Genomic DNA, 27309 nt, shown 5'->3' on the forward strand with positions numbered 1-27309 from the left:
TCTGACTCTGTTTCCACTGAAGGCTCCAGCAAGCATTCCTGCTAATTGTGGGCCCACAATTTGAATCCTTTATACTTATTGCAGTAGTTCTAAATTTAAATGTGTGAATTTGCACAAAGGAAGAAAAAGGGTCTTTCATTTAAAATCAGGTGGTTAAAACACAATACATTTTATTTAAATTTTAAAAACCTTAATTGCTCTTTTTTCACTTCTGTAGCACTAAAATTACACATTTTTTTTTACTCTTAATTATTTCCAGAATTTTGCTATGTAAAAACTCATCAGGCCAAAACCAGGTACAGCTATGCATTACAAGTTGACTGACTGGAATCGGTCACCTAATCCTAGAGAAATGGCTTGATTATTTTTAATCTTATGTAGATGAACTTTCTGGTACATTTTCAAAACCTTTCTCTTTTTAATTGCAAGACAGAAGACTGGAAGGGCTCTAAGTATGTTTTCCAGGCTCATATCCTTGGTGCTCTTACATAAAAATACCTGTTCAGTGTCCACTGAACTGAAATTCAAGCCATGATCTCACTGTTTCTAAGTGCCAACATCAGCTGGTGTAAAGGGCTGCTACCAGAAGTTTGTTAGTTTTGTGTTCAGGGCAGCCAGAAGAAAGAACAGGGAGCAGGGAGAGGAGAAACTCATGACAAAAGTAGTTTAGCAAGATGACAAACCCTTGAATAAGGACCAGTACTTCAGTAAAAATGAAATGGAGACATAATCTGGCACTTTTCTTACAGTAATATAATCATGATTTCCCTACAACAAACATTTGATTCAAATGTTAGGCTAGAGTCAGCTTAATTATGAATCAAAAGAACATCATAAAGGAAATGGAAGGAAAACAATGTATATGGGGGAGGCTAAGCATTCGTGTCCTACCAACACCTTCCACACTTAAAACTGCGGAAATAAGTCTGCAGAGTTCAGTTGTTCATGAGGGAAACAGCAGAAAATAACACATGGGAGTAATTCTAAAATTAATATATTCCATATAAATGTAATTAAGCTCCCTGACATTAGATGAGTTCAAATAGAAGTCTTACACATTTCCACGTGCATATTCCAGATCTAAGATCTAAGATAATGAAATAGAAGAATAGGATAGATGGCAAAAGAGAAATCATCACATAGAAACTATCTGTAGGTTCTATTTACAGAGTGCCTCATTCTTCCCTCACAAAGCACAGACTTCTAAAGGAGTTTTGAAGGGTCATGGTATAATCAGCTGCCAGTGTCAAGGGGAGACAAAAGAATGAAGGTAGTCTTAGATGAATGGGCAAGGGGAATATCAAGCAGTTATTGAATTACAGTGATTCAGTGATTGTTAATGCTGTGATCACCACTCATTCTGAACTTGATTCTGGCAATTGCACATCAAGAGGGATGCAGAAAACTTGAAAGGGGTATATAGAAGACCTAAAAGAATGATAGAGTTCTTGGGACACATGCTTTACCATGAATGGTTGGGGGCACAGCTTAGTGAAAGTGAAGCTAAGGTGGCACTTCCAGACAGTAACCAAGCCATCTCTTGATATAATCTTTCACGAACTAAATCAAAACATTTGAGATAAAGTAAGTCGTATTCAAAACCATATTATTCAGTCTTGCTGACCAAAAGAAAACCAAATTACTGTATCTTAGCAAATGAGGTAATAAAAACCAGACTAATTCAGGATGCTATTAAGGATTTTTAATATTTTTTTAATATCTGGAACTACTAATGATTTTTGTACATCACTCTTTACAATAGAAAATTAAGAAGGATGGTTTAGCAAAATAATGTGTTGAACTTTGGGAGAAAATTACTATAAGTAAGTCCTAAGGTTGGTGAGGTTTGGTTTTTTTTAACACAACTCAGGTGATTAGTAGACTTTTTTTACTTGATATGTATTACAGTAAAGGTTGTGAAGTCAATCTTTGCTGTAACTTTTGGAAGTTTAATTGCACACAGTCTCCTAGCAGAGTGTTCTTTGTGCAATTACCTGAAATTCTTCAGAATTCAGATTGCTAATTCAGAAAAAGCAGAATAGAGGGACATCTATATCAAAAAGACAGCAGGATGGTCTTAGTGAGATGAGATGTTTTCAATTACAGCACATCTAGTGTGGTTTGTCAGCACTTCATAAAGGCGTGATAGAGTCCCTTGTAAAATACCTGACTATTTAAATTTTAAATGCTCCTTTATCTTCCTTTTCGATGGGTAGTATTCAAAAAGTATGTGGAAAGTAAAGCAAGAGCTAGTCTTGCAAAAGATAGCCCTGGGATACAAGGGAGAGCTGTGTACTGTATTTGCATAACATGTTGGTCTCAAAGTAGGTTAGACATCTGCTTACCCATTAAGTTTTCTGTAAAAATACTGTTCCCTGTTTGTTCTGTATTAAACCCTTCTCCATTTATATTTTTATGATCTTTAAAAATAAACCTAGAAAAGATGTGTTGTTTTAACAATTAATAAAAACAAACTAGCTAAGGTGCAGAATGGTCCAAGATCAGCCTTCCAGAATTCTTTCAGAAAGAAGAAAGTCAGACTTGATTGAATGGCTCATATTTATTTTTAAAATAATAAGGTTAGAAAAAACAAACATTGTGTGGAAGTGTATGCCCAGCTTCCCTAAAGTTCCACAGAGGTGTATGTTGTGTAAATAGAACTAACATATGCTTAGGAACCGTAAGAAGTCAGGATTCCTATCTGTTAGGCTTTTTCTCTTCATTGTGGCAACTTTTTTTTGTACTACTAACAGAAAATAAATACTTTGTTATGATCAGTAAATATCCCTGTTAATAACCACATTCTTTAAGCCATCTTTGTACTGTATTTCAGTGGTATGCAAGATAGAGCTTTACTTCAGATGTACAGTATTTTTTAAGCCCCTTTAGGAGATTCTCAGTTTGCTCTAAGAAGTAGATTAAACAAGTTCTGCAGTTCTTCACTATTCATAATATTTTTCATATGTGACAGTGATGCAGTGTTTATTTTAAGAGTCAAAAGCCACAGGTTCAAATCCCCTTAAAGTCAATAGGGAAAATTGCTTGCAATGACTTCTAACTTAGAGCCTGTACATTTTGATTTCTATTTTAGTCATAAAATTTATGTATGAAAATCTAATGCTAAGTGGTTTTTTTACTTTTGATGTAATACAGCATTTTAGTGCTCAGTGAGAGGACATTAAGAATATTCAGTAATACAAATGGCACCTCTATGAAAGCAGTAAAAAAGTAACAAATATCAGTGGGATGACACACAAAAATACTATCATTTGTATCTAGTATATTCCCAGTCTTTAAAAATATTTAATAACTTGATATAAATATCTGTCTGAGGTTATGCCATAAATCTGTATGGCTTCTTATAATGTATTTATTACCATACAAATGAAACATCTTCCAGCAGCATAGTAAACAATATCCCTAACACCTGTCACAATCTTATCACACATCCTCTCCCCGGAGTGAGAAGCATGTGCAGTACCTGGCCATGTTTTGGTAAAATTTTTGTGTTTAGTTTGGGGCAAGTGTGATGAAGGCATTTATGCTGACAACTCACAATCAATGTATAGTGTTACACAAAATTATTCTGATTATGCTAATTGACCTATAGGCAAACTAGAAACTGAGCTGGATGCTGCTGGCAAGTACTTCATCTGGCACCCAGCCCACTCCTGCATTCTTTCCATCCCTCGGACATGTTGGTCATGTCATACCATGCACATCTGTATCTGGCCATGGAGAAAGGGACAGCATGTATCTGCTTGTGACACAAATACAGGCTTAGTCACAAGTGTGCATAAACCCCCAACACCTACTCGTACATCACCGGGCAGCACAACAGAAAGGTGGGAAATCACTAATTTTGTTTATTATGTTAGTTTTGTGGGTTAAGCCCAGTGGGCTGGCACCCAAAATTGCACCACAAATTGCTCACTCACTCACCCCAAGCCCCTATGAGATGAGGGAAGAGTAAAAGTAGGAAAATTTGGGGGTTGAGGTAAAAAAAAAGTTTAAAAATTTATAAATTGAAGGATAGATAAGAGATGAGAGAAAGGAAGGAAGAGAAGTGGGGCAAAGGTGATCACTGCCCACATCCCACAGGCAGACTGATGAACAGCCAGTTCCATGGAAATGGCAGCTAATATCCCTAAGGCCCCTGTTTTTCCTTATTATGACTGAGCGTGGTGTTACGTGGCATGGAATATCTCCTTGGTTAGTTCAGATCATCTGCCCCATTGTGTCTTCTCCCAGCATATTGCACCCCAGCAGTCTTCACTGTGGTGGGAGTGAGAAAGAGAGAAGGCCTTGGTGCTGGCCAGCCACGGTTCAGCAGTAGGTAGAACCTTGGTGTGCTGTCAGCATTGCTTTGGTCAGGTAACTAAAAGATCACGTGAGCTGCTGGGAAAAAAGTTAATTCTGTCCTAGCCAGGCCCAGTACAGTTATTTACCAGGATCATTTAGGAAGCATTTGAGACTTAAGCTATAAAAAGCTATAGAGAGCATCTGAATAACAAAACATTTTTCAGGAAGGAAGAACACAGTATTTTGTAGATAACCTTGGTGCTTTTGAACAGTTTTCATAGGTCGCATGGTACAGGAGATGAGTATTTCTAACTCAGACTGAGAAGGAAATCCACACATAAAATATATTCAAGGTACATATTTGTGTGTCCCACTGAAGTTGCTCAAGAATTGAAAGAATTGAAAAATAAGAATTTATGTTTGTCTTGGACAAAAGTTTGTATTTAGGTCAGTAAGTACTTTGTTTCATTCCTTTTACTGCAGCAAACAGATGACTTATACAGTTGTACGCATTACATAATTCTCAACTTTCTCTAACTAGAGTATCAATTTTCTTGTGCAGGAGCCTCTTGGATGTTTTGACTAAATGTCTTATGTTTCTGCCTACTCCTGTCTAACATAATGCATTCCTTTTTTAGAGAAATGAGATCTGAAACATCATATTTGGCATTAGTTTCTGGTGGAACTGAATTTTTTGCTGGAATCTACCGAGTTTTGCAGGTTTACTCTCAGTGCTGTTTTGGGAATAGAGAGAAAAAAGGTTGCTGTTATTTTTGTTGACACAGAGTCTGTAGGGATGTAAGCAGTCTAGTAGTTGTCTTTACATAACAATGTTTGAATATTGTGTGAAAATTTTATTCTTTATTCTTTATTCTTTCCTCATCTCTGCTCACATGCTAGTAAGTGAGTCACTGACTCCACTGTGAAGCAGAGAGTTTGCTTGAGTGCTTATGAAGTATTGGAAGTAGTTTAGACAGAATAGAAGGTACTTAGAGTGTCTAACCATCCTGGGTTTGGGAGGCGTGAGGAAGGGACTAGAAAAAAAGAACAGGAATCTGGCAGTCTCAAATGAGCAGTTTCTGCCTGTGCAGTGATCACAACCTAAGCAAACATAACAAAACACCCTTGGGACTATAATGCAATCTTTGTGTCTTTAGGACTGAGAGGTGCAACAGAGCAGTAGACCAGAGGACCACTTCAGTTCTGAATAGTCCTCAGGCTTCCAGCACACTTGAATTAGATAATGACTGCAATTTTCTCACGTAAGAATTACAGGAGTTAGAAGCATTGACACTTTGTTCTCCCAGTTACCAGTGCACTGTGGACACTGGTGGCATCTTTTATTTGATGTCTTCACCCCTTGTTATTGGGAGATTGTGCTGCTTGTCTGTGTGTGGAATGAGAGTAGTTTACAAGCACATTTCTAACCATGCTGCAAACAGTGCAATGATGGAGATGTTATATTTAAACCTCACTGCAGAGTGAATCTGTAACAACATTCTTCTATTTCCAACCAAAAATACTTTCAGTTAATTACAAACATAAAATGAGACAGTATTTCTGTTTCAGTGATTATTAATATTAACTGCTGCTTTGTAAATGAGCGTAACTGTGCATTTTTATTTCCTTTTTAATAAGTAATGTATAGCTGTAAAATACTATATCAGCACTAGATGTGTATTAACAAACAATCTCTTCATGACAGCAAAGGTAAAAGTACATTTAAATACATCATAGAGACATAAAAATAACTTGTTTTATGATGTTATTGTGTGGGATTAGGCTGTGTAAACGGCAATATTCATGTTCATGAGATGTTTGATAATATGAAAAAGAAAGTTGAGTTGATGGGTCTGAATCTTTGTCATCGTAAGTGATCATTTGCTCTTGCTTCAAACCAAATTCAAAAATGCAGTTAAAACACAAAGTTCTGTTTCAGTTGCAAGCATATAAAATTTTGTATCTATAAATACACAGACACATACTATATAAGGCATGAAGTTCTGAAGAATCCATCTTTTAATCTTCAAATATTTTATCTTGCAAAATGTTTTACTTGCCTCCATATGCTGAAAATTTGAGACTGAACTCTTAATTTTTTACCAATCCTGTTCTAAAACTATCTGCCAATATCTTGGTTATTTTCAGGAGCTGGTATCAATAGCAGTATGAGGCAAAATGTAGGTTAAATGTTCAGTATGGCTATTTTTTTTAAATAAAATCTCTCACCTCAGAGATTAGGTGTCTGGTTTAAATGCATGTCAAATTAACATTCAGATGAAGACTAATGTTGTGATTAATGCATTGTATTGAAATTTGAGAGTTGGAGGTTTAATTCCTAGGCAGTCATTTCTTCCTGCATGGCTGATACCAAAAATTTATTAGGAAACAGCTAGAAATATTTTAGTCTTTATGTAAAACAGGCTCAGTAACGCATCCTTTTCTTAACACAGTTTATGTTGGAGACTTTTTAGAGCAGATGGGCTCTCAAAAGGGTATGTTTCCACTGCAGCTGAAGGTATTAGCTGAATGGATATATTTGGATATATTTGCTCTAAATGTAATCTAGTCAGTTTTGTTAAATACCAATAAAAACAGTGTTAGGTGTTTCAGTAAATGGGACCCAGCTTGCCCTGGACCTTGTGTGACTAGATTATGCTGATACAGCTGTTCACTTCCATTATTAATGGGGCTAGCTAGTTCAAAGAATAGATCTGCTTTTCCCTTCCAAAAAACAAATTGTTTTCATTTTATCAACTTTTGTCTTACTCCTTTTGCTAAATACTGCAGTCAACCTTTTAGATTTTCTTCTGATTTATTTTCTTGTAGAGACAAGCACTTTCCATCCTCTGTCTTTCCATGGCCCTCCCTGTCCCAAAATACAGACTCTTCCTTTATGCACAGAAGACCAAAAGGCACACCTCTGTGGCTATTTTGCTCAATAGAGCTCTTTTACTGGGCAGTACTAGTTGACAGTTGCCCCAGAATTCCCAAGGTGTATGATTTCCTTCATGCTTTCAGAAAAGCAAAAAATAGACATAATTAAAGCTTGAGTCCATAGATTTTTCCCAGATTTCCCTAGAGCTGGATCGTGGTAATGCATAGCCTGGACCCTAAAGTTGGCTGCCCTCATTCTCATCCTGAACCACGCCTGACAGTGAGCCTGTTTCCAGCCTGAATTACCCACTTCTGAAATGGCATTCTCCTCTAGGACAATCGGGTTGTAGGTGTTCTAAAGTCAAGTATTGAACTGAATATAAAACTCTGTTGATCGAGTAGAGTTCTGTATTGTGAAAGGACATCTGCAATTTGAGATTGTTGAATTTTCCTCTTCAGAAGGATTTAGACTCCTGTTACATAAATAACATGGAGTAACATCTCTACCCCAAAGCCATACTGTTTTAAAAACACAATTATTTTTCTGGAAGCGGAATTTGTTCATCAGATTTTGAGTTAAAATTCGGTGCCTCTGCAAAATGTAGCTACCCAAAGAAGGAGGAGAATGCAGAAGGGAGATGAGAAATAGAAAAACTTGAATGAAGGGAAAAATGAGGGAAGTTGGGACATGCAAAGCAGCCATAACCCAGTTTAACAGGACTGTGTATTTTGCTATTATGCACTATTCCAGGAAGCTTACTATAAGCTTTGTAGCTTTGTCCTTAAATTGCTAAATAGTAGTTTTTTCTTAATTTAAATTTTTAGATGTGTCATGGAGCAAATGGGAATGGACACAAAGCTGCTGTGCAATATGATACTGATCTGTACTGATTTTTAGGAAAAGCCAGTGGCCTTTGTTTAGTTGACATTATGATGCTCAGCATAGTGGATCCCACAGGATAATGTAGACTAGGAGGTGACAGAGCCAGTGCAGGCTTGGGTGTATCCCTAGTAACCATGCTGCACACTCAGGAGAGACCAATGTCATGGTGTGAGACCAGACCCCAGCACTCACCGTGGCATTCACCTGTGATACAGGTCAGACTCAGCTGGGGTAACTAACATTTTATACACTTTTTGTTTGCAGGTAGCCTAAAACTGCATGAAGTGAGCATTAATTGAGTAATTCTAGTTAGTATTTCACAGAATCCCAGAATCACTGAGGTTGGAAAGGATCTCTGGAGCTCATCTCTTCCACCTCCCCTACTTAAAGCAGGATAAACAGAGGAGATTACTCGTGACCTTATCCACTTTGGTTTTGAAAGTCTTCAATGATGGAGGCTCCACTGGGCAAACAATCCAGTGTTCCAACAGCCACACGGTAAAAATCGCCAATTTCTGATGTTTAAGTGGAATTTCCCATGTTTCAATACATGTCCATTGCCTCTTGTCCTTTCACTGGGCACCACTTAGAAGATTCTTTCTCAGTCTTTTTTACTCCTTCCTCCATCAAGAATTTACAGACAGTAAGGTCTCCCCTGGCCCTTCTTTCCTGCAGGCTAAACACTCCCAGCTCTCTCTCTCCATCTGTCCTTGTGTAGATAGATTCTGCATTTGTTCACCTTCACAATAGATTTTTTTTTCCTAATGTTTAAATGGGATTTCCTATGTTTCAGTTTGTGTCCATTGCCTCTTGTCCTGTCACTGGACAATACTGAGAAGTCTCTTGCTCTGTCTTACTTATTTCCCCCATCAGGTGTTTATACACATTGCCTAGAACCTGCTCTGAGCAAGGCTAAACAACCTCAGCTCTCTCAGCCTCTTCTCATATGACAGAAGCTCCAATCCCTTAATCACCTTAGTGGCTGTTCAAGCACTTTGTATGATAAAAACATGAACAGAGGGGAGAAAATTACGTGCCAAGAGTAGCATGTACCTTTCACTTTTTATAGTAAATATTTGCATCTTCTCTGCCTAATGTTTCTGTGTTCTGCGGTTTTGAAAAAATACACATTGAAGAAGTAGGAATCTCCATCACCTTTTGTCTGTGCTAAATAAATTACAGTATTCTTGTAAGTGGCTACAAGTTTATTGTTCTTTGGCCATTAAGTGCCATTTAAATTGGCTCCTGTTTACATCAGTGGCAGTGATTTGGACAATGACACCATTGAAAGGTCATGTTCATAGCAAGGATGTTTGCTCTAACAAATGAGTGAAATTGACTTTTATACTGAGTAAAAATTGTATGCAAAGATTTGGACAGGTGTTCCTAGAATCCAGACAAACTATGGAGCTACTATTTCCTTCTTCAAAAAAGTGACTGGATTTAATCTATCTACGATGAAACAGTATACTTTCCATTTCTCTTCTTTATGGTTATCTTTGATATGTGGTTTTGTTAGCACCACATTATTTGTACCAAAAAGCACTAGTTTTCAGGAGTATTATTGAGTCTCTCTACTGAAATGCATTAGCTTGTCCTTATTGACTGAGGGACACTAATAAAAAACAGGATTATAAGAAAGCAGTTTCAGTACCTCATCTTGACAGTTTTCAACTGTTCTTGAGTTTTTTGTACTATTCACTGGTATATAAAGAAAAAGGTAAGGGAAAGGTATTGCTTCACTGGTACAAATGTGAAGAAAAACAGACGAAAGGAAGAAAATTGTACAATAGATTTTAAATATATCAGCTGAAACTGTAAATTGCCAGTCTGTGTTTGAAAGTATCTCTTTTAGATATATTTTGTAACAATGGTTTCTGTCATGATTTAGGTAAGTTGATGCATAATGGAAGACATAGCCCCCAAATACATATTTTAGTTCCTGACTGATAGAGGGTTATGTTGGTACCAGTGTTTCTGACAAGTTTAAAAGACACGGGATAAAACACTAGACAGAATTCCAGATTTCTCAGCAGGAAAAATGTAAATCGCCTTAATTTTATTCCTACTGAGCTGTAGCAACTGAGGTCTTGTATTTAAATGTGAAATATTAAATAGACAACATGATTATGATAGGAGCAGACTATGTGTTACTTGTATCAACAAGTTCTCATAAGCCAAATACCTTGTCAAAGTTTCATATTCCCATCTATGCATTTGCAATAAAGGGAAATAATTTTAAGAGTATTATGCCTTTTATTCTTAAAAGCTTCCCAAGGAGATTAGATTAAGGAATGGAGTGAGATTTGCCATATAAATTGATAGGTGAAACCTTCTAGCTTTTCGCCTCTAGAACCTAAAGTTACTACAGCACTGAAGAAAATAGTCACATCTAAAAAAACTCAGTAAAATGCATGCAGATTGTAGTAATGTAGAAAGGCCAGAAATTGGATATCTTTAGCATAGTTTATAATTTGCTTTAGAAAACCATTCTTGAAATGTATTTAACATTTACGGGAGCTCAGTTCGTTACAAAATGTGAAAAATTCTGCAAGTAAAAATGTTTAGGGTAAGTTTGTGCTTTTTCAAGTGTGTTGGTACAGTGAAAAGAAAAGGCAGCTGGCAACCTGAAGCTGAGCTATTATATCTGTGATAAATCTCATAGAATCTCTTAGTGTTTGACAGTCACTATAGAATTTGGAACTCTTGCAATACAGATTAGAAATAGCAGCGAGGTATGAAACAATAATAAAGAATGATGTATGCTCTCTGCTAATTTTATACACCTTTGTAAGATGTAAGGAGGTGACTGTTACATAATATCTGTACATTGCTGCATGGACTTCCACACTAAGCTTGATGAAAGCTGTTAATCACACATTTTAATGAGGACTGTAGGCTTGCATGGACTCTGGGCATGCATAGTGAAGCAAGATAGTGAAGATGTTTATACAATCCAGGCCTAAAGATGTAATATAAATATAGTTAACCTGCCACTTAAGTATAGATATCCTTGCAGGGGAATGTAGTGAGTTTAGCAAGATTGTGATTCTTTTTGAGGAGGAAATAAAGATCTGTTTTTCTGTATACAAAGCAAGATTCTTAATACAATGATCCAATTTGTACGTTTTTCAGATGTTCTCATTAAGTGCCATTATATATTTAAGGACCAAAGCAGATATTTTTTTGTTTTATTCAAACATCTTGATCTCTAGAAGGGCTTTGCCTGTACTGGTATGCCTAAGAATTCATTTTAGACTCAAAAGCATGTAATCTCCTGAAGTATTAGCTACATTTCTCACCAACATTTTCTTCCTACAGAATTTTCTAGCAAAGTAGTCTACAATCATGTCTAGTTTATGAGACTGGACAAGTTAGAAATGTGAAAATGAGCTTCAGCAGACAGTACAATTTTCTAAAAGCAGGATTGTGTATATTCTTTGTATTATGAGAGGGACTCAGCCCTGCTCTGTTGAGAGCCCTAAAAACAGGGAGTCCAAACTGCCACATCATACTCAGCTAAAAGCCACATGATCTCATTAGCACTGCACTGAACCCAGACTTCCAAGTACTACAGGAGGAAGTTCAAGATGCAGGGATCATAAACATGGTCTCACAGTTTTTGGTTGATTTTGTGCTCAATCTAATTAAATGCACATAAACCAAGAATATGCTGTTTACATGCAGGCAGAGTCTGAAGGCCAGGATTTTGTAACTGCAAAAAAAAAAAAAAAAATAAAAAAAAAAATCAAACTTATTTTGCATAAACAAACTTGAGAATTGTTTTATACATCTTTTCTTTAGAAAACTCGGTGATGATAATGTCAGATGCTGACACCATTTATGCAAACTTTTTTGGTTTTGTGCAGTCATGGAACTGAGGTTGGGCAAACCAGCAGTCAACTTCCTAAGCTAATGACACTGCAGAACTGGCAGATGATGCCAAGTTATGGGCTGATTGCTCACTTGAGAATAGGTTCTGGCTAGAATCCTGAGTTTGTCTCTCCTCAAAACTAGCACATTATTCACATGAAGAATCACCTAAATATATCAGTTTTGCTTAGTTTTTTCCATTAGTATAGTGGATAAAAATTATTAGATTTCAAGATAATGCTTTCAGTGAAATGTTATATGGAGTGACTCTCATTTGTTAATGTGAACTGTTACAAACATCTAAAATACGTGAAGAACTTTTATTTTTGCTTTTTCTTATGGAAATTTTTAAATCTAACTCAGTAGGCCAAATTCCACAGTGACTATAGTCATATGATTGGATGGACAGGATCACATGGAAAATGTTGCTGCACAGACCTTGACTCTATGTATACATATATATGCTAAATTGCTGTGAAAAAACATCATAGAAGGATGTGAAGCTTGGTATCTCAGTCTGCCCCCTATTTTCTCTTAGTTTATCCAGAACAAACATTCCCTATTTTACAAGTTAGAATCAAATTCACAAGTATCTGTGTTAGGTTTTCTCCAATGAAGTTGACTGTTCTAATGGGCTGACAAAGTGACATTTCCCATGAATGAGTCCCATGCAGTTCAAATGAAATGGAGTCCATCCAACAGCGTGTTATTAAGTTAAAGGTTTTATTCTTGAGAGAGATGGAAACAGAACTCCTGTTGAAAATTGATTGAAGTAGAGTAGTTAACTCCCTAAGACATTGTGAATGTCAGTAATTTCTCTTGTAAAAGATGAAGCAATTTGGTCTCTACTTTTCTACTTCCTTTCAAGCCTCTTTGTTTTCTGGTTCTGCCATCATAACAGACATGAGTAGATTTGTTGAGGAATGCTTTTGCTGAGCTTATTGACATTTTGAATTTGTTTTGACTTAAGATCTAGTAGCAAGTCTTGTTTTTAATTTGCAGTGCAAGTTGATTGCATAATTGTGAAGCTGTTTGACATATGTGATACAATTTGATTTGCATTCCTGCCAGTTTTCAACTGTAAGAAACAAAATCTGTTGGTAACAATTGTGGTCGGAATCATTGGAGGCTTCTTACAGTTTGTTTTCATTGTGTTCATTTGTCTTTTAATTTCATGGAAATTGAGAGATGACACTCTGTAAAACTATTTGAAGACTTCAGGTAATTGTTTAGCTGAGGTGTATATGTTGATGTAAGTGGCTTTGATAATTTAAGGGGAAAAAAAGAGTGGGAAAAATATCTATTATATGTAATAGGTATTTTTATATATTATAGGTATAAAATGCAGTATAGAATGGTAGAGGACATACATTACTGACAGAAACAAGGATTTTTTAAAAAGTAATAGAATTATAGCAAGTAGCCATTGGGTTGTTTTGTGAAAATGCATAGACTACATTGTGACTTGATTAGCAAACTGGAAACCTATGTTCATACTGTTATGGAAATACTTTTCCCCTGGAAGGATAGATACATCGAATTGGCAAAGTGTTTTCTCTATGACTTACAGATCCTGGAAGTCTGTGGAGGAGACACAGTCTTGCCCATGCAGACAACAGCTGTTTAAGGCTGGCCTGTGCATGAGTACAGCACTGGAATTTTTCTGATAATCACTGATAATCTGAGTGTCACCAATTGTTTTATTTTTTTCCATTGTGGAGTAGCAGGGAGACTTGAAGTAGCATTAATTCCAGAGCAGATCTTCTCTGGAGAAGCCTCAGAATAAGCAGGTGATACTAATGTAGAGAGCAGAGTAAAAGGAAACTGAACTGGCAGAAGCATATAATCAGATGGCAATAGGTAAAATAGTTAAGAAGTATTGGAGATTATACAATAATAGAAATGGCAACACAGGTGTGATTTCCATTAATTCAGAGACAGTCTAAAAAACTCTCCAGTAGAAGTGAAGTGAAGTGAATAGCCGGAGACCAAAAATGTAATTCTGATGATGTGAGATGTTTGTGGTTCAGGGAGAACAACTGATTAAGAACCAAGGCAATTGTTTCAAATTATGCATCTTTAAGATGTTACCAAAGCACACCACCATTACTTGGTCTACTTACACAGACTTGCTAGCTTCTGTACTTATACAGAATTGTTAGAAATTTATATAAAGCATAGGACTGTAAAAGACTGCTTTGGTCATGCCGTGTGGTTCTCCACAATCACAGGCAACTCTGAAATAATGCCTGCTCCATTGCAGCCTACAGAACATACCAAGAACCACAAAACTTTTTTTTCAATACCCTATAAAAAGGTGAAGGAGATGCAGCACAGTAGACCAAAGTGCATGGAAGTTAGCATGCCATGAGATAAAACCAGGAGAGGTTGAGGATACCACCCGTGTTTTAGTTGCCCAGAGATCCTAACTCCACCATGGATCATTGGTTTTTAACCAAGCACACAGGCAAATGGAGGCACAGAAGCATCTTGGTTTTATATCTTGTAAACCTCCTGCCGTTGCATCGCTCCCTGTGAGCAGTCTCTGATGCTTCAAAGGCAAACCCCACTTCACCAAAAATTGATTACCTATGAAAAAAACCAAACAACTGTTGTGGAACAATACAAGGTTTTATACAATAACAAAGAATCTTTGCCTTTAAAGCCAAAATAATGTCAGTTAGGTCATTCTCACATGAAGAAGCATCTTGGCTACATGGCCGTCTATACCTGTACCATGCTTTAAAAACCCCAAACAAACCAGAAAGCAACAGCTGATCACAGTTCACACATTGGACACTGGGTTAACTGAATAGACAATTTGGTCACTAAAATTTTGTAAGTTTGTCTCACTTCCTCCTGGAAGTTTCTGGATATGTTTGTGTCTGATACATGTAATCATGCCTATTAAAACTATTCTTCAAAACAAAAATCCAAAACAGTGACAAAATAATCAAGGAAACAGAAGGAAAATACCTTTTAAAAATACGCCCATCGCACTTAATTCTTAAATCTACTGCTGCTTTTACCTGAAAAGTTTGGATTCTGCTGAGATAGATTGGTGGTTTTAAATTTGCAATACCTCTGAAGATTATAACCACAGTTCTTAAATTTGTTGTTTCCAGGGAGGTATGTCAAACTGGTCCCAAGATCTTCACTCAGTATGTTTAATGGTCAGTTAATAATATGTTCTAAACCAGATATTTTTTCCCTTCAACCTCTGCATACAAGTGACTAAAGTTAAATTGTCTCCTTCATGCTTGTGACAATTTCTACTCAATTTTGTTTCAGAGTTATGATTTCTTTTCCTTGCACTGGCAGTCTCCCTCTCCCACTGCTATGACCTTGTTTCTTGTTTTCTCTTTCCCTAGCTGGGAAGAGACAGTGTGTGCTATGGCTGACCAGTATTCTACTGTGCTAAGAAAACATTTAACAATACAGATCTGCTCATCTTTCCCTTGCCAGAGTCAGTTATTTGATTCTCTCTTCTTTACCAGCAGCCAATTATTGTAAAGTCTGTAGGAACTTACTTTACAATTTCTCTTACTTTTTAGAAGTTCCTGGAATTTAGTTGAACACAATTGGAACACTGTGTGACACAATTTTACCTTTCCCTTGAAGTTTCTTGAATGCATTTTTCTTGTTTACGTATTTGTCAATGGCCTAATAATACAGATGTTGGCCTTTTGCAACCTGCTTTGCTACTTTACTTTAGGCTATAAAAGAAGAGTAAGCATTAAGAAATCCTCTATATATCCCAGAAGTGCTATTATGTGCTAATATATGGCTTCTTATAGAGAGCCCAGTAGGGATGAAGAAAAACCCTCATGGTAGAAATGCAAAAACCTCATTGCTGATCATTTTCACTAGTGAGTGATGGGGATAAGAATAGCCTAATTCCTATTGTTTCCCATCAAATCAAAGGCAGTCTTCACACTGAGCATAGTATTATTTTTTATATGATAAACAGTGTTACTACTCTTTGCCTAAAAAGCAAAGAAGTATGTCACATGATCCCAAGATTATGGCAAAGACTTTGGTAATGGCAGTAAGAGCTAAGTTTACTTGCTGCTAGTAAATTATTCATATATATGAGAAAGTATACACGATGGAGCAAGGAAAATTCCAACTGGACCCAAATAAATTAATGCACAATGAGGATAGTCAGGGGTTGAGACAGGTTGCCTGGAGAGGTTGTATAATTGCCATCCTTAGATATACTCAGACTTTCTTTGGATGAAGCCCTGAGCAATCTGAATTAACTACCATTAGACCTGCTTTGAGCAAAGGCATTAGATCAGATGATGTCCAAGGTCCTGCCAACCCAATTAGTGTTCTATTCTGGATAATTTTCTACTTGATTGGGAATTTAACACTGGAAATAAGATATCCCAGAGTGATTATATGTGATCTCTTCTTCCTACCTGAGTAAATTTTAAGTAATTTGCCTGCAGTTTGAGGGAGGTTGATCTTCCTCTCTGTGCAGCACTGATGAGGTGACATGTGGAGTGCTCTCTCCAGTTCCCAGAACAAGACGGACATGAAGCAAGTCTCAGGGCCCCAAAGATGTTTAAGGGATTGGAGCATTGTTTATATAAGAGTTTGGGGAGTTTGGGAGTTTGGGGACTGCTCAGCTGGGAAAAAAAAGTCTCAAGGGGATCTTTTCAGCATATATAATTCCTTGATGGGAAGGAATGAAGATGTAGAAGTCAAACTGTTCTCTGTAGTGCCCACTGACAGGAAAAAAAGTAATGGGTACAAATTGAAACACATGAAATTCTATCTGATAACAAGAAAACTTTTTTTTTTTTACTATGAAGGTGATCAAAACTGGAACAGATTGCCCAGAGAGTGTGTACAGCCCCATCTGTGGAGATAATCAAAACCCAGCTGGATACAGTCCTGGACAACCTGCTTTAGCTGACCCTGCTTGAGCAGACAGGTTGGATTAGATGATCTCAAGAGGTGTCTTCCAACCTAAGGAATTCTGTGAAGTTTTCAAGTTTTTAAAAGCTGTAGAATGGCACGTCTATCAGATGTCTGGAGAATCAGTATTCAGTGAAGGTGAATACTGTGGTTCTCTCTAAATGTCATCCAGATTGCTACAGAATTTCTATTAAGAAAAGTAGGGATTTTTTGTTTTGGTAGTTTCCTAGTTCAGATGTGCATCAGTAATTCTTCCATTTACAAAATACAAGTAACTCTTAGGATGACTGGAGGGTAGTTGGAGATTTGCCTAGAAACAGACTCCAGAGTATCTCAATAGGGAGGTAACATTGTACCAATGTGGATCTTCTTGCAAAGTTAGAATTATTCACTCATTTAAAATGTTGCTGAGAATTTGGCTTTATTGACCAATGTTTATTTCATCTCTGAAATTTACTTGGGAGCTGACATCAAACATTGGTATATTTCAAAAAATATTAGAACTGCATGAATGAAATGCTTGGAGTTCACAAGTTCTTGTGTGTCCTGGCTGTTCCTTTAAAAAGATGTATTTTATTCATATTAAAGTAAGTAATTACTCTGTTTCACATCCAGTAGTTCTTTAGGGATTTCAAGAAACTACTCCTCAAGGTTGATCATGCTTAGAAAGTAGCCTTTATTTTCTATGTGTTAGGAAAGCTTATATATGTGAAAAAAGGACTTGGCTTTTAAAAAAAGTAAGCACTGTGTTAGAGGACACTGGGGACTGCTGAGTAAAAGTCAAAAGTTTAACACAGAAAAATGAGAGCAGCTGTATTTTCATCACTCATTTGAGGGCTATAATCACCCTCTCTGTCATACCATGTTTCCTGTCACTAACACATGACATATATTTACTCTGATGAGCTCCGTTCATTTCTTAATTCTGTTTCTTTCATAGTATGAAATGACTGCCTTGTTTGATTCAAGCACTATTCTTGTTATCTTTGAACTACTATAAGTAGATCAAAATGCTCACATCACTTATATGGACCTGTATTTTTAAATAAACCTGTTGCATGCAATGCTGGGAGTTAGCTATCTTTGAAATTATAATTAATTCATAAGCACTTATTAACATAATTTGTTTCCTGATGATATAAAGCATAAGTATTTAAGAATCTACTTTCCTCTGATAATGAAATGTCAGCTTCTTCTGTGCTGGTTCTCATTTGCTCTTTATGTTGTGGTCTGGAAAGGTGCTGAAAGCCTCAGCTTTCATCACCTTCAGTCGGCATCTCATAAATACAGGTTGGTACCAGCAGGGCTGAGTTCCTGCACTGTGGAGAGATGAGGCAAGAATTTGTCATGTACACTATCACTTACCTGGCATGGGACTGGTTGTCCTTAAAAGAAGGACTTCAGTATGACTTATGGGAATCAATACCAGCTGTGTATGTTTGCAAGTATCCCAACTGCTGTGTGAGCATTACTGCATGGGCTACACAGTATAATAAAGGACATAACTGAGTTTTTAAATGTGATTGAATAGAATATCGTGTGTCCATTACTGTGTAAATATGAGCCTAGCTGATTAATTAGTTTAGAAAATGTTGGGTTCTTTTATTTCAAATGGGACAGTTGATAAACTATGTTTTGAAATCTCACTTAGAATACAGTTTAGTATTAAAACAAGCCTTACCGGATGCAGTGATTTGCAAAGAGCCAGGAGAGCATCAGCAGTTGCTTGTTTTAAATGCATGTATGTAAGTTTAGTAATGCTGTATCAAACTACATTGGAGCAGCGCCACTCTTACGCACATTATGAAATACATCGATTTCTACTAAACTGAGTGAATGGGACTAAAGAAAATATTCCCATGAGATATGTATAGTTTTTGTTGTCTCTTTCTCTGTTTAGTGTTCTTTAGCCTGTGACTTGTCTGAGTGTGCTTTATGGTATAAAAATGCAAACAACGGTTAACAGTAGAAAGCCAAAATCATCAAAACACAACTCTGTTAAACTATACTGAATCCTGGGGTGCATCAGGCACAGCATCACCTGCCCATCAGCAGAGGTGGCAGTCCTGCTCTGCTCTGCACTGGTGCAGCCTCACCTCGAGTGCTTGGGAAAGTTCTGGCCACCTCAACATGAGAAAGATCTAAAGCTGTTAGCGAGTGTCCAAAGGAGAGCTATGAAGATGGTGTGGGGCCTAGAGGGGAAGCCTTACAAGCAGCAGGCAGCTCCGGTCACTTGGCTTGTTCTGCCTGCAGGAGACTGAGGGGAGACTTCATAGCAGTCTGCAGCTTCCTCCTGAGGGGAAGCAGGGGGCCAGACACTGATCTCTTCTCTCTGGGGACCAGTGACAGGACACGAGGGAATGGCCTGAAGCTGAGTCAGGGGAAATTTAGGCTGGATATTAGGAAAAGGTTCTTCACCAAGAGGGTGGTTGGGCACTGCAACAGGGTCCCCAGGGAAGTAGTCTCAGAACCAAGCCTGACAGAGTTGAAGAAGCAGTTAGACAATGCTTTCAGGCACATGGTATGATTCTTGGGATGCTCCTGTACAGGGCCAGGAGTTGGACTTTGATGATCCATGCGGGTTCCTTCCAACTTGGGATACTCTATGATTCTATGCTGCTTCAAAAGATTTTTAGCTATATAAACTTCTGTTCATGTTGTGGAGAAATAACCTCATAGAAAATTAACATTTTATCAGGAAAAATCATTCACATTCTGTTGAATTGCTCTGTGTCTGGTTTATCATGCATTCATCATTTCACTGTAACTTTAATTGTAGCTGTTTTTGATGCACCTGACTCAGACTAGCAATTGAATTGCTGTAAATGGAGATCTATTGCCTGGTAAATATTACAGCAGTAGGAGTGGATGGCAGAAACAGGCCAAAGTTATTAAAGCCTTCTGCTGTTGCAGCACTTCAACAAGGATGAAAGGGAAAGTGCACTGGAGGGCCAGTGCAAAATGAGCATTTATTTTGAAATGCGGAACAGAAAAGCAAAGACCTAAAACAGTCGCAGGTAATGTGGTGGCATTGCAGCTGATACAGGAAACGTCTCCTTACGTTTCTGTCATTACTGTTCAAAGCGGTATAAAAGAAATTTTCTGTAAATAATACAATTGGGAAATAAAGGGAGCGTTAGTTTTGTGGATAAGTACCTGGTAATATGATGGATTTCTGTGACTAGGGGGGCAAAAAGCAGATGCACTGAGCCACGGAGACAGCTTTCACTCGTGCTAAGCCGCTGGCTAGTTGGTCCCTGTTCGAGGAAAGCTCACGTATTTTCATGGGATTTGGGCTAACTTACTGCAGTGTTTGCGGGCTGGAGAAACGGGTTTAACTTTCACCCTTCCACGGGCAGAAGCTGAAGTTATTTTTCAGAAACGGCGCCGGTGCTCCAGCGGGTGTATGCCGGGCCGAGGGCGCGGGCCGGGCGCCGCTCCTGCTCTTACCTGGGGCCGGCAGCGCCGCCGCCCCGCTCCCGTCCGGCCGCCGTGCGCGGGCAGCCCGCGGTGCGGGGCAGCGCAGGGCTCCGGCCGCCGCCGCCCCGAGCGGCGCTGCGGGCTGTGGCGCAGCGGGGCTCGGCCGGGAGCAGCGCCTGCGCGCCCGTCCCGCCCGCCCCGGGACCGGCCGCGGCAGCCCGGCGGGGAGGAGGGAGCGTTCCGAGCGGGGGAGGCGCACGGCGTTTCCCTTTCTCTTTCGCCGGGCGCCCGCCCGAGGCCGCGGGGCTGCGCCAGGTACGGCCGGGGCCGCGGCGGGGGCGGGAGCCGGACGAGCGGGGGCAGGGGCGGGCGGCCGCCGCCCTCTCCGGCCGCGGGTCCCGCGGGGCCGGGCGGCGGGGGGGCTGCTCCCCGCGGGGCCCGGCGCGGCCTGCGGGCCCGGCGCGGCGGGGCGGGCTGTACCGGGCGGGCTGTGCCGGCGGGGCGGCCGCGGCCCCTGCACCTGTCACCGCGGCCCCGAGTCCGTCCCGCCGGCGGCCGGAGCCCGGCGGGGCGGGGGCGCGGCCTCGGACCTCGGCTGCCGGCGCACGGCGGCTGCTGTTATGTAAATTACAGCTCCGTGCTGCTGCCAAGTTCATGGCGACACTGGTCCTCCCGGGCATCGCCGCTGTCCGGCCAGGTTCACACAGCTTTCTTTTTCCACGTGTGTTACAGGTAGGAAAATGACTCGCCCGGCACAGGAGCAGGAGTTATGAGCCATGTCTCAGTGAGACCTGCGGAATTAAGATCAAATGCCTGGAGAAGTCCAGTTGCACAGAGTAGCGCCACAGCTCTTGTGAACTGTGGACATCGACCCCTTTCAGACTTGCTTCTCTGTCCCCAAGCACTCTGCCAGCATTTCCTGCCCCACGAATGGCTACTCAGAGGAAGCATTTGGTGAAAGATTTCAATCCTCATATCACCTGCTATATCTGTAAAGGCTATCTCATCAAGCCAACTACAGTAACAGAGTGCCTCCATACCTGTAAGTAGTACTTTTCAAAATAGTTCCTCCTTCATAAGTTATATTTTCTTGAATTGTTAATGTGTTTAATATGACCACTGTGCTTGTTTTTGTTTACTGAATTTTTAAATTATATACTCTGAATTAATCCGGTCTCTTCTGGAGTTTCCTAAACACTGGTCTGCAGTCTGGGTCATCTTGAACTGTGTGCAGTTCTGTGCTCCACAGTACAAGAGAGGTACAGAGCTCCTGGAGCAGGTCCAGCAGAGAGTACTAAGTTGATTAAGGATCTGGAGAACCTCTCTTACAAGGAAAGGCTGAGGGAGCTGGGCCTGTTCAGGCTCAGGAAGAGGTAGCTGAGAGGGGACCTCATTAAGGTGTGTAAATATCTAAAAGGTGGGTGTCAAGAGAATGGAGCCAGGCTCTGGTCAGTGGTGCCAGCCAATAGAACAAGAGGTAATGGGCAGAAACTGATGCACAGGAAGTTCCACTTCTTTTCTGTATGGGTGACCATGCACTGGAACAGATTGCCCAGAGAGGGTGTGGAGTCTGCCTCACTGGAGATATTCAAGAACAGTCTGGATGTAATTCTGTGCCGTGTGCTCTGGGATGGCCCTGCTTGAGCAGAGAGGTTGGACCAGAAGACCAACTGTGGTCTCTTCCAACCTGACCCATTCTGTGAGGGTATGTCAGCTCTGCTGAACACCTTGCAGAGTACAGAGACCCTTTTGTTTCCCCTAAGCCTAGTGGTGATTGTGCTGGCTCTAACACCAACCTTGTATCACTGTGGCCTGTCTGATCACAGGTGAGATCATTGGGTCAGGTGTGCTTATTTGATAATACAGCCGTGCTTCTGAAACTTAAGCTAACGTATCTGTTGGCAGTGTGTATGATGGGTGCACTAGTTTGGTGAGTACTGGCACACATCTCTCTAATGAGTTCCATGGCACAACGCAGAGAAATACATGAAAGGTGGCAAAATATTTACTTAGGGAGTAGATCTCTTTCAATGAAACTATCTCATGAAAAGTTGTTTAAGTTGTCTTCTGGTCCTACTACATCTGAAACATTGGCATGTATGAATTATATTAAATGTATGAATGGTCCTGTCAAACTGTCATCTTACTTTCAGAGGCTTATTTACATGCTTGACTTTTTTTACATTTATTCCTGAATAGGCAGTAGTTTCACTGGACCTTCTTGAGAATTTGGCATCTTTTCAAATAGTATTTGAAGTCCTCTAAAAGAAGAGTAAGGGGAACTGTGTGTCTTCTGGTAGATTTCCCATTTTAAACCTTCAATAAATATCAATTAGAAGTCCTGTCTTGGCATTTCCAGTCATTTCTGTGCAGTGCTGTTCTTGCAGTTGTTATCTTCACTGTTAATTTTTACAATTTGGTGTTCCATCCCTACTGTATGAAGTACAGAGAGAATTAAAATAGTGGAAGCCACTGTGCAGCAGGAAAACTATGACACAGTGGCCATCACAGAAACATGGTGGGATAACTCACACAACTGGAGGGCTGCAGTGGATGGCTGTAAAACTCTTCAGAAGGGATAGGCAAGGAAGGAGAACTGGTGGGGTAGCACCAGGTGTGTGTCTAGAATTTAGTGATGGTGATGATAGAGTTGAGTGTTTATGGGTAAGAATTGGGGGGAATGGCCAACAAGGCAGGTACCATGGTGGGAGTCTGTTACAGATCACATAACCAGAATGAAGAGGCAGATGAAGCTTTCGATAAGCAGCTGAGGGAAGTCTCCCAATCACTAGCACTTGTTTTAGAGGGAGACTTCAATTTACCAGATCCCTGCTGGAAATAGCAGAGAGAAGACAGTCTAGGAGGTTCCTGGAGTGGGTGGAAGATAACTTCGTGACGTAGTTGTTGAGTGAGGCCGTGCTGGACCTGCTGTTTGTAAACAGAGAAGGACTGGTGGGTGATGTGACAGTTGGAGGACATCTTTGGGCACAGCAGTAACAAAAATACAGTTTTCAATTCTTGGATAAGTAAGGAGGGCATTTAGCAGAACCACTTCCCTGGACTTCTGGAGGGCGGATTTTGGAGCTAGGTTGACGGAGTCCCTTGGGAGGCAGTCCTGAAGGGCAGAAGAGTCCAGGAAGGCTGGATGTGCTTTAAGAAGGAAATCCTAAAGGCACAGGAGCAGATTGTCCCCATGGACAGAAAGATGAGCTGGCAGGGAAGGTGACCAGCCTGTCTGTCCAGACAGCCTTGTCTGGAACTTAGTAAGAAAAGTAGAGTTTATGAATTTGAAAGAAGGGGCAGTCAACCCAGAAGGACTGCAAGGATATTGTGAAGTTATGAAGAGAGAAAACTAGAAGGGCCAAACCCCAACCAGAACTTAATCTGGCTACTGCCATAATAGACAATTTAAAATGTTTCTATAATTACATTATCAAGAAAAGGAGTGCTAAGGAGGATCTTCATCCTTTATTGGATACAGAGGGAAAATAGTGACAAAGAATCAGGAAAGACTGAGGTACTTAACAGAGGTAAATTTATTAGAGAGAGGTAAATATATTATTAAATTCTCTTTCCCTTTTAAGAAACTGGAAAAATTCCAGTACAAGCTAATTTTTTATGGTTGAAGTTTAATGAACATTAGTAACTTTTAAAAGATTGGGGTGAGGGGAAAATAGTTACATCAGAAATCAGTTCAGATTTAAGAAAAAAATGCTTTTGTTATGGTGTCTTTTTGTTTGTGTAATTTATTTGTTTATTTACTTTCGCTCCTGTTACAAAAGAATAATGGCAGAAGGAACATTCTCTTCTCAGCAGCATCTGCTTCTTTTGTTCTTTTGTAGTTTGTGAGCTCTTCACTGAGCTAGCTCTGTTACTGCCTAGTTCCCAGGTTAGAGCAGGTGAATTTTACTGAGCTGCCATGTACTTACACAGGTCTCCTCGCAGAAGAACTACCACATGTTCGAGTTGTTATGTAGAAATGCAGGAAAGAAGGTGGTGTTTCTTTAAAGCAAAGTCTAGTTATAGTTGCCAAAATACAAAGCTTACAATAATGGAAAGGAAAATAAAAACTTGAAAAAAGTTTTGAAAATGCAAATCTTATGTCTCAGAAGAAAAGGTGATGGCAGAATTCAGGAAGGTACTCTGATAAATTATCTTATACTTGTAGAAAATATTTAATCTTTTTAAGTTGTAATTTTTTTTTCAAGTGCAGGTATGGTACCATACACGCATGATTCTTCAGTATTGTCCAAATACCACAGAATACAATGATTTTAACTGTCCTTTGGTATTTGTCTTGTACTTGCTAATTGCCTTAATTGAAAACAGTGTTGTACAAATGATCTAAATCTGCAGATATTAGTGGTTGAAGAAGCAGCATAAATTCATTAGATACTGGGAGTACAATGTATTACTCAGGACAAGATGAAAAACATGTATTGACATAGATGTTCTCCAGTGATCATAGGGGAACTAATGTGATCAGTGGTAACCAAAGCAGGGAATTTGCAGCTAATTCACCTATTCTGTACTGCCGAAAATATTAAGTAAAGTCTTGCTCTGAGAAATTAGTGCCTTTTCAATAAGAGATGTTTCTGATGGGGCTTTTGAAAATGTTGGACAGATAACTCCACTATTCACGGGGAAACCTAAGTGCAACTCGGGTAGCAGAAGTGCAAATTTTCCTATCTCTGTTGGGAAGGAAATGGTTATGTTACTGTAAAATTACTTAGTCTGCAAATTCAGTACTTCATTTCTTTTTTGCTACTTCCAACAGAATGGTTTTGTCTTATGGACTGAGACCTTTTATTCCAGTCTGTTACACAGTTGTCAAGGAAGTTTAAGAACTACTGATGGAAGCAGGCTGGATGTGAGCTAAAGGGCATGTCCCATCGTCTGTCTCCTGAGTCACTCCATTGTTTAGTAGAGTGTGCACTTACAGAACTTGAAAAATAAACTTTCCTCAAGAACATTCTTTAGTATCTTAGAAAATAACAAGCTGTTTACACAATCATAGAAATGTTGGTTGAAAGGGACATCTGGAGGTTGTCTAGGCCAACTTCATGCAGGAGGCAGGTTAATTGCCAACGCTCTACCAGGTCAAGCCATGTTTCTGTGTAGTTGACACTTGAATTTCCAAGCGTGGAGTCTTCACAGCCTCTCTCAATAACCATTTCCAGTGCTACAGTCTTTATCTAGTTTTTCTGAATGTCCTGCCAAATGTCAACATGTGACCATTGCTCCTCATGGTACAATTTTCCACTCCCAAGAAGACGGGCTCCGTCACTCCGGTAGCTGCTGTTCAAATGGTACAAGCTGTTATTACATCACCTGCCAGCCTAAAGCATGATCTACTTTTGGCCAAGTGCTATTGCTACTTCCTGATTATATATTTGTCCCTCACATAGTTGGAAATTGACTCCAAGGGACATGATGTAATCTGCCCTCTTCCCCATGAGCTAGAGGAGGCTGTTTAGCTGTACTTCCCTGGGTCATCCTTCCCGTCTTTATTAAAGGTGGGCATTAACACACTACCCTTTTCCAGTCATCAGGTACCTCTCATAATCACCATGATTATGGTGATAAGCTTTCATCTTAGTGAATCCTACCTGGCCTGTAGATTTAAATACATCCAGTCTTTCTCAGTAAGCTCTAACCTGCTACTCCTTGGCTGTTGTTCATCCCTCTCCTTCCCAAATCATGCTGGTATGCAGGGACATCTGGGATTAAGCTCTACCTGTGAAGACCAAGGCAAAAAGATACTGAGGATTTCAAACCTTTCTATATAAGCTATTCCTGAGTTGTTTCCCTCATTCATTAACAGCCACATTTTGTCTAAGCTTCCTTCAGCTACTAGCATACTTACACAATTCCCTCATGTCTCTCATTAGTTTTAGCTATGGCTGGGCCTTGACTTTCCTTCTTTTGTCTCTAAGTGCCAGAGTAGTGATTTTATATCCTTTTGTTTCCCATCCTTGTTTCCACTTCTAATATGATCTACTTTTGTGGATTAATTAGGAACCGTGTGCACTAAGGAATTCTTGTTCACTAAGCAGTTCTTCTGACAAAATTCCCTGTACAGTGGACTGTATAGCTCAGCCAGCTCTCCTAAGTTTCTTTCTAATGATAGTCTCCTTGGGAAATCTGATGAGCAGTTGCTTAAACAAGCTAAAGTCCCGTCTCCTGACGTTCAGAATCCTAACTGTGCTGTTTAAGAGTGTATCCTTCCTCAAGATGCTCAACTCACCACAAGACGAATCTTGCCCTCTGTGGCTGTTTTTGTCATCAGCTTTTCCATGTTTATGAACAGGAGATCAAAAGGTGTATTACTCCTAGTTTGTCTCTCTAATATTTGTATTAAGAAATTGCCAACCAAGGCAGTCTAGGAGCTTTCAGAAATGTCCTTCCCTGCAGGAAATTTACCAGAGATATAATTTTCAATATCAAATAATCTTTCAACCAGAGTGGTTTTCAAATTTTGCTAAAAACCTCTGCTGTCAACAGAAGACAGCAAAAAAACTTTACTGCAGCAAAATTTCTCACCCTCAGACAAGCGAGCTGAGCTGCTTTCAGACTCCTTCTCCTGCAGAAGCATTAGTCAATGGTATGTAGCAGGGCCTAAATGTTATTTTGAAATAGTTTTCAACACAAAAAGTCTTTCTTGGTCATCACATACTGAAATTCTCTCTCCTTTTTAACAGAAGAGAATCCAGTTTGACTGTGTCTGGTAATTGTAATTAAGAGTGGAGTAGTCCCACTTGTATAGTTCTGAAAAGGATGGTTAAGTGAATTGAAGTTTTCTGTCCTGTTTTTAAGCAAACACTTCCCCTAAAAGTAAGTGCTTTTAAAGTAGGCTTAAAGTAGATAATTAAATACTTCAGTAAACATACAAAATGACTCGTTACACCTCTGTGCCATCACTGAGATGGGTTTGATGTTCCACTAGCTGTGCATATCCTGTGCCCTTCCTTTGCTCACTGCATCAGAGTGATTAACTTGGAGAGAGGAGATCCTTGGAAGAATTCAAA

General features: G+C 39.4%; 1 protein-coding gene across 4 annotated transcripts in view; it reads left to right on the forward strand.

Annotated features, from left to right (window-relative positions):
• PCGF5 (polycomb group ring finger 5) overlaps window positions 1-27309 on the forward strand; it is a 57846-nt gene that overhangs the window by 10854 nt on the left and 19683 nt on the right. For 2 of the 4 annotated variants that reach the window (XM_082286477.1, XM_082286480.1), the window contains exons 1-2: window positions 20467-20596; window positions 21014-21323. In XM_082286477.1, the coding sequence (XP_082142603.1) occupies window positions 21212-21323 (112 nt within the window). In that variant the 5' untranslated portion in view covers window positions 20467-20596; window positions 21014-21211. Of the gene's footprint in view, window positions 1-20466; window positions 20597-21013; window positions 21324-27309 lie in introns of those variants that run through there. The other 2 variants (XM_082286479.1, XM_082286478.1) reach the window with 1 other exon arrangement.

Source organism: Coloeus monedula (assembly GCF_965178545.1).
Source record: "Coloeus monedula genome assembly, chromosome: 8".
Taxonomy (NCBI): domain Eukaryota; kingdom Metazoa; phylum Chordata; class Aves; order Passeriformes; family Corvidae; genus Coloeus; species Coloeus monedula.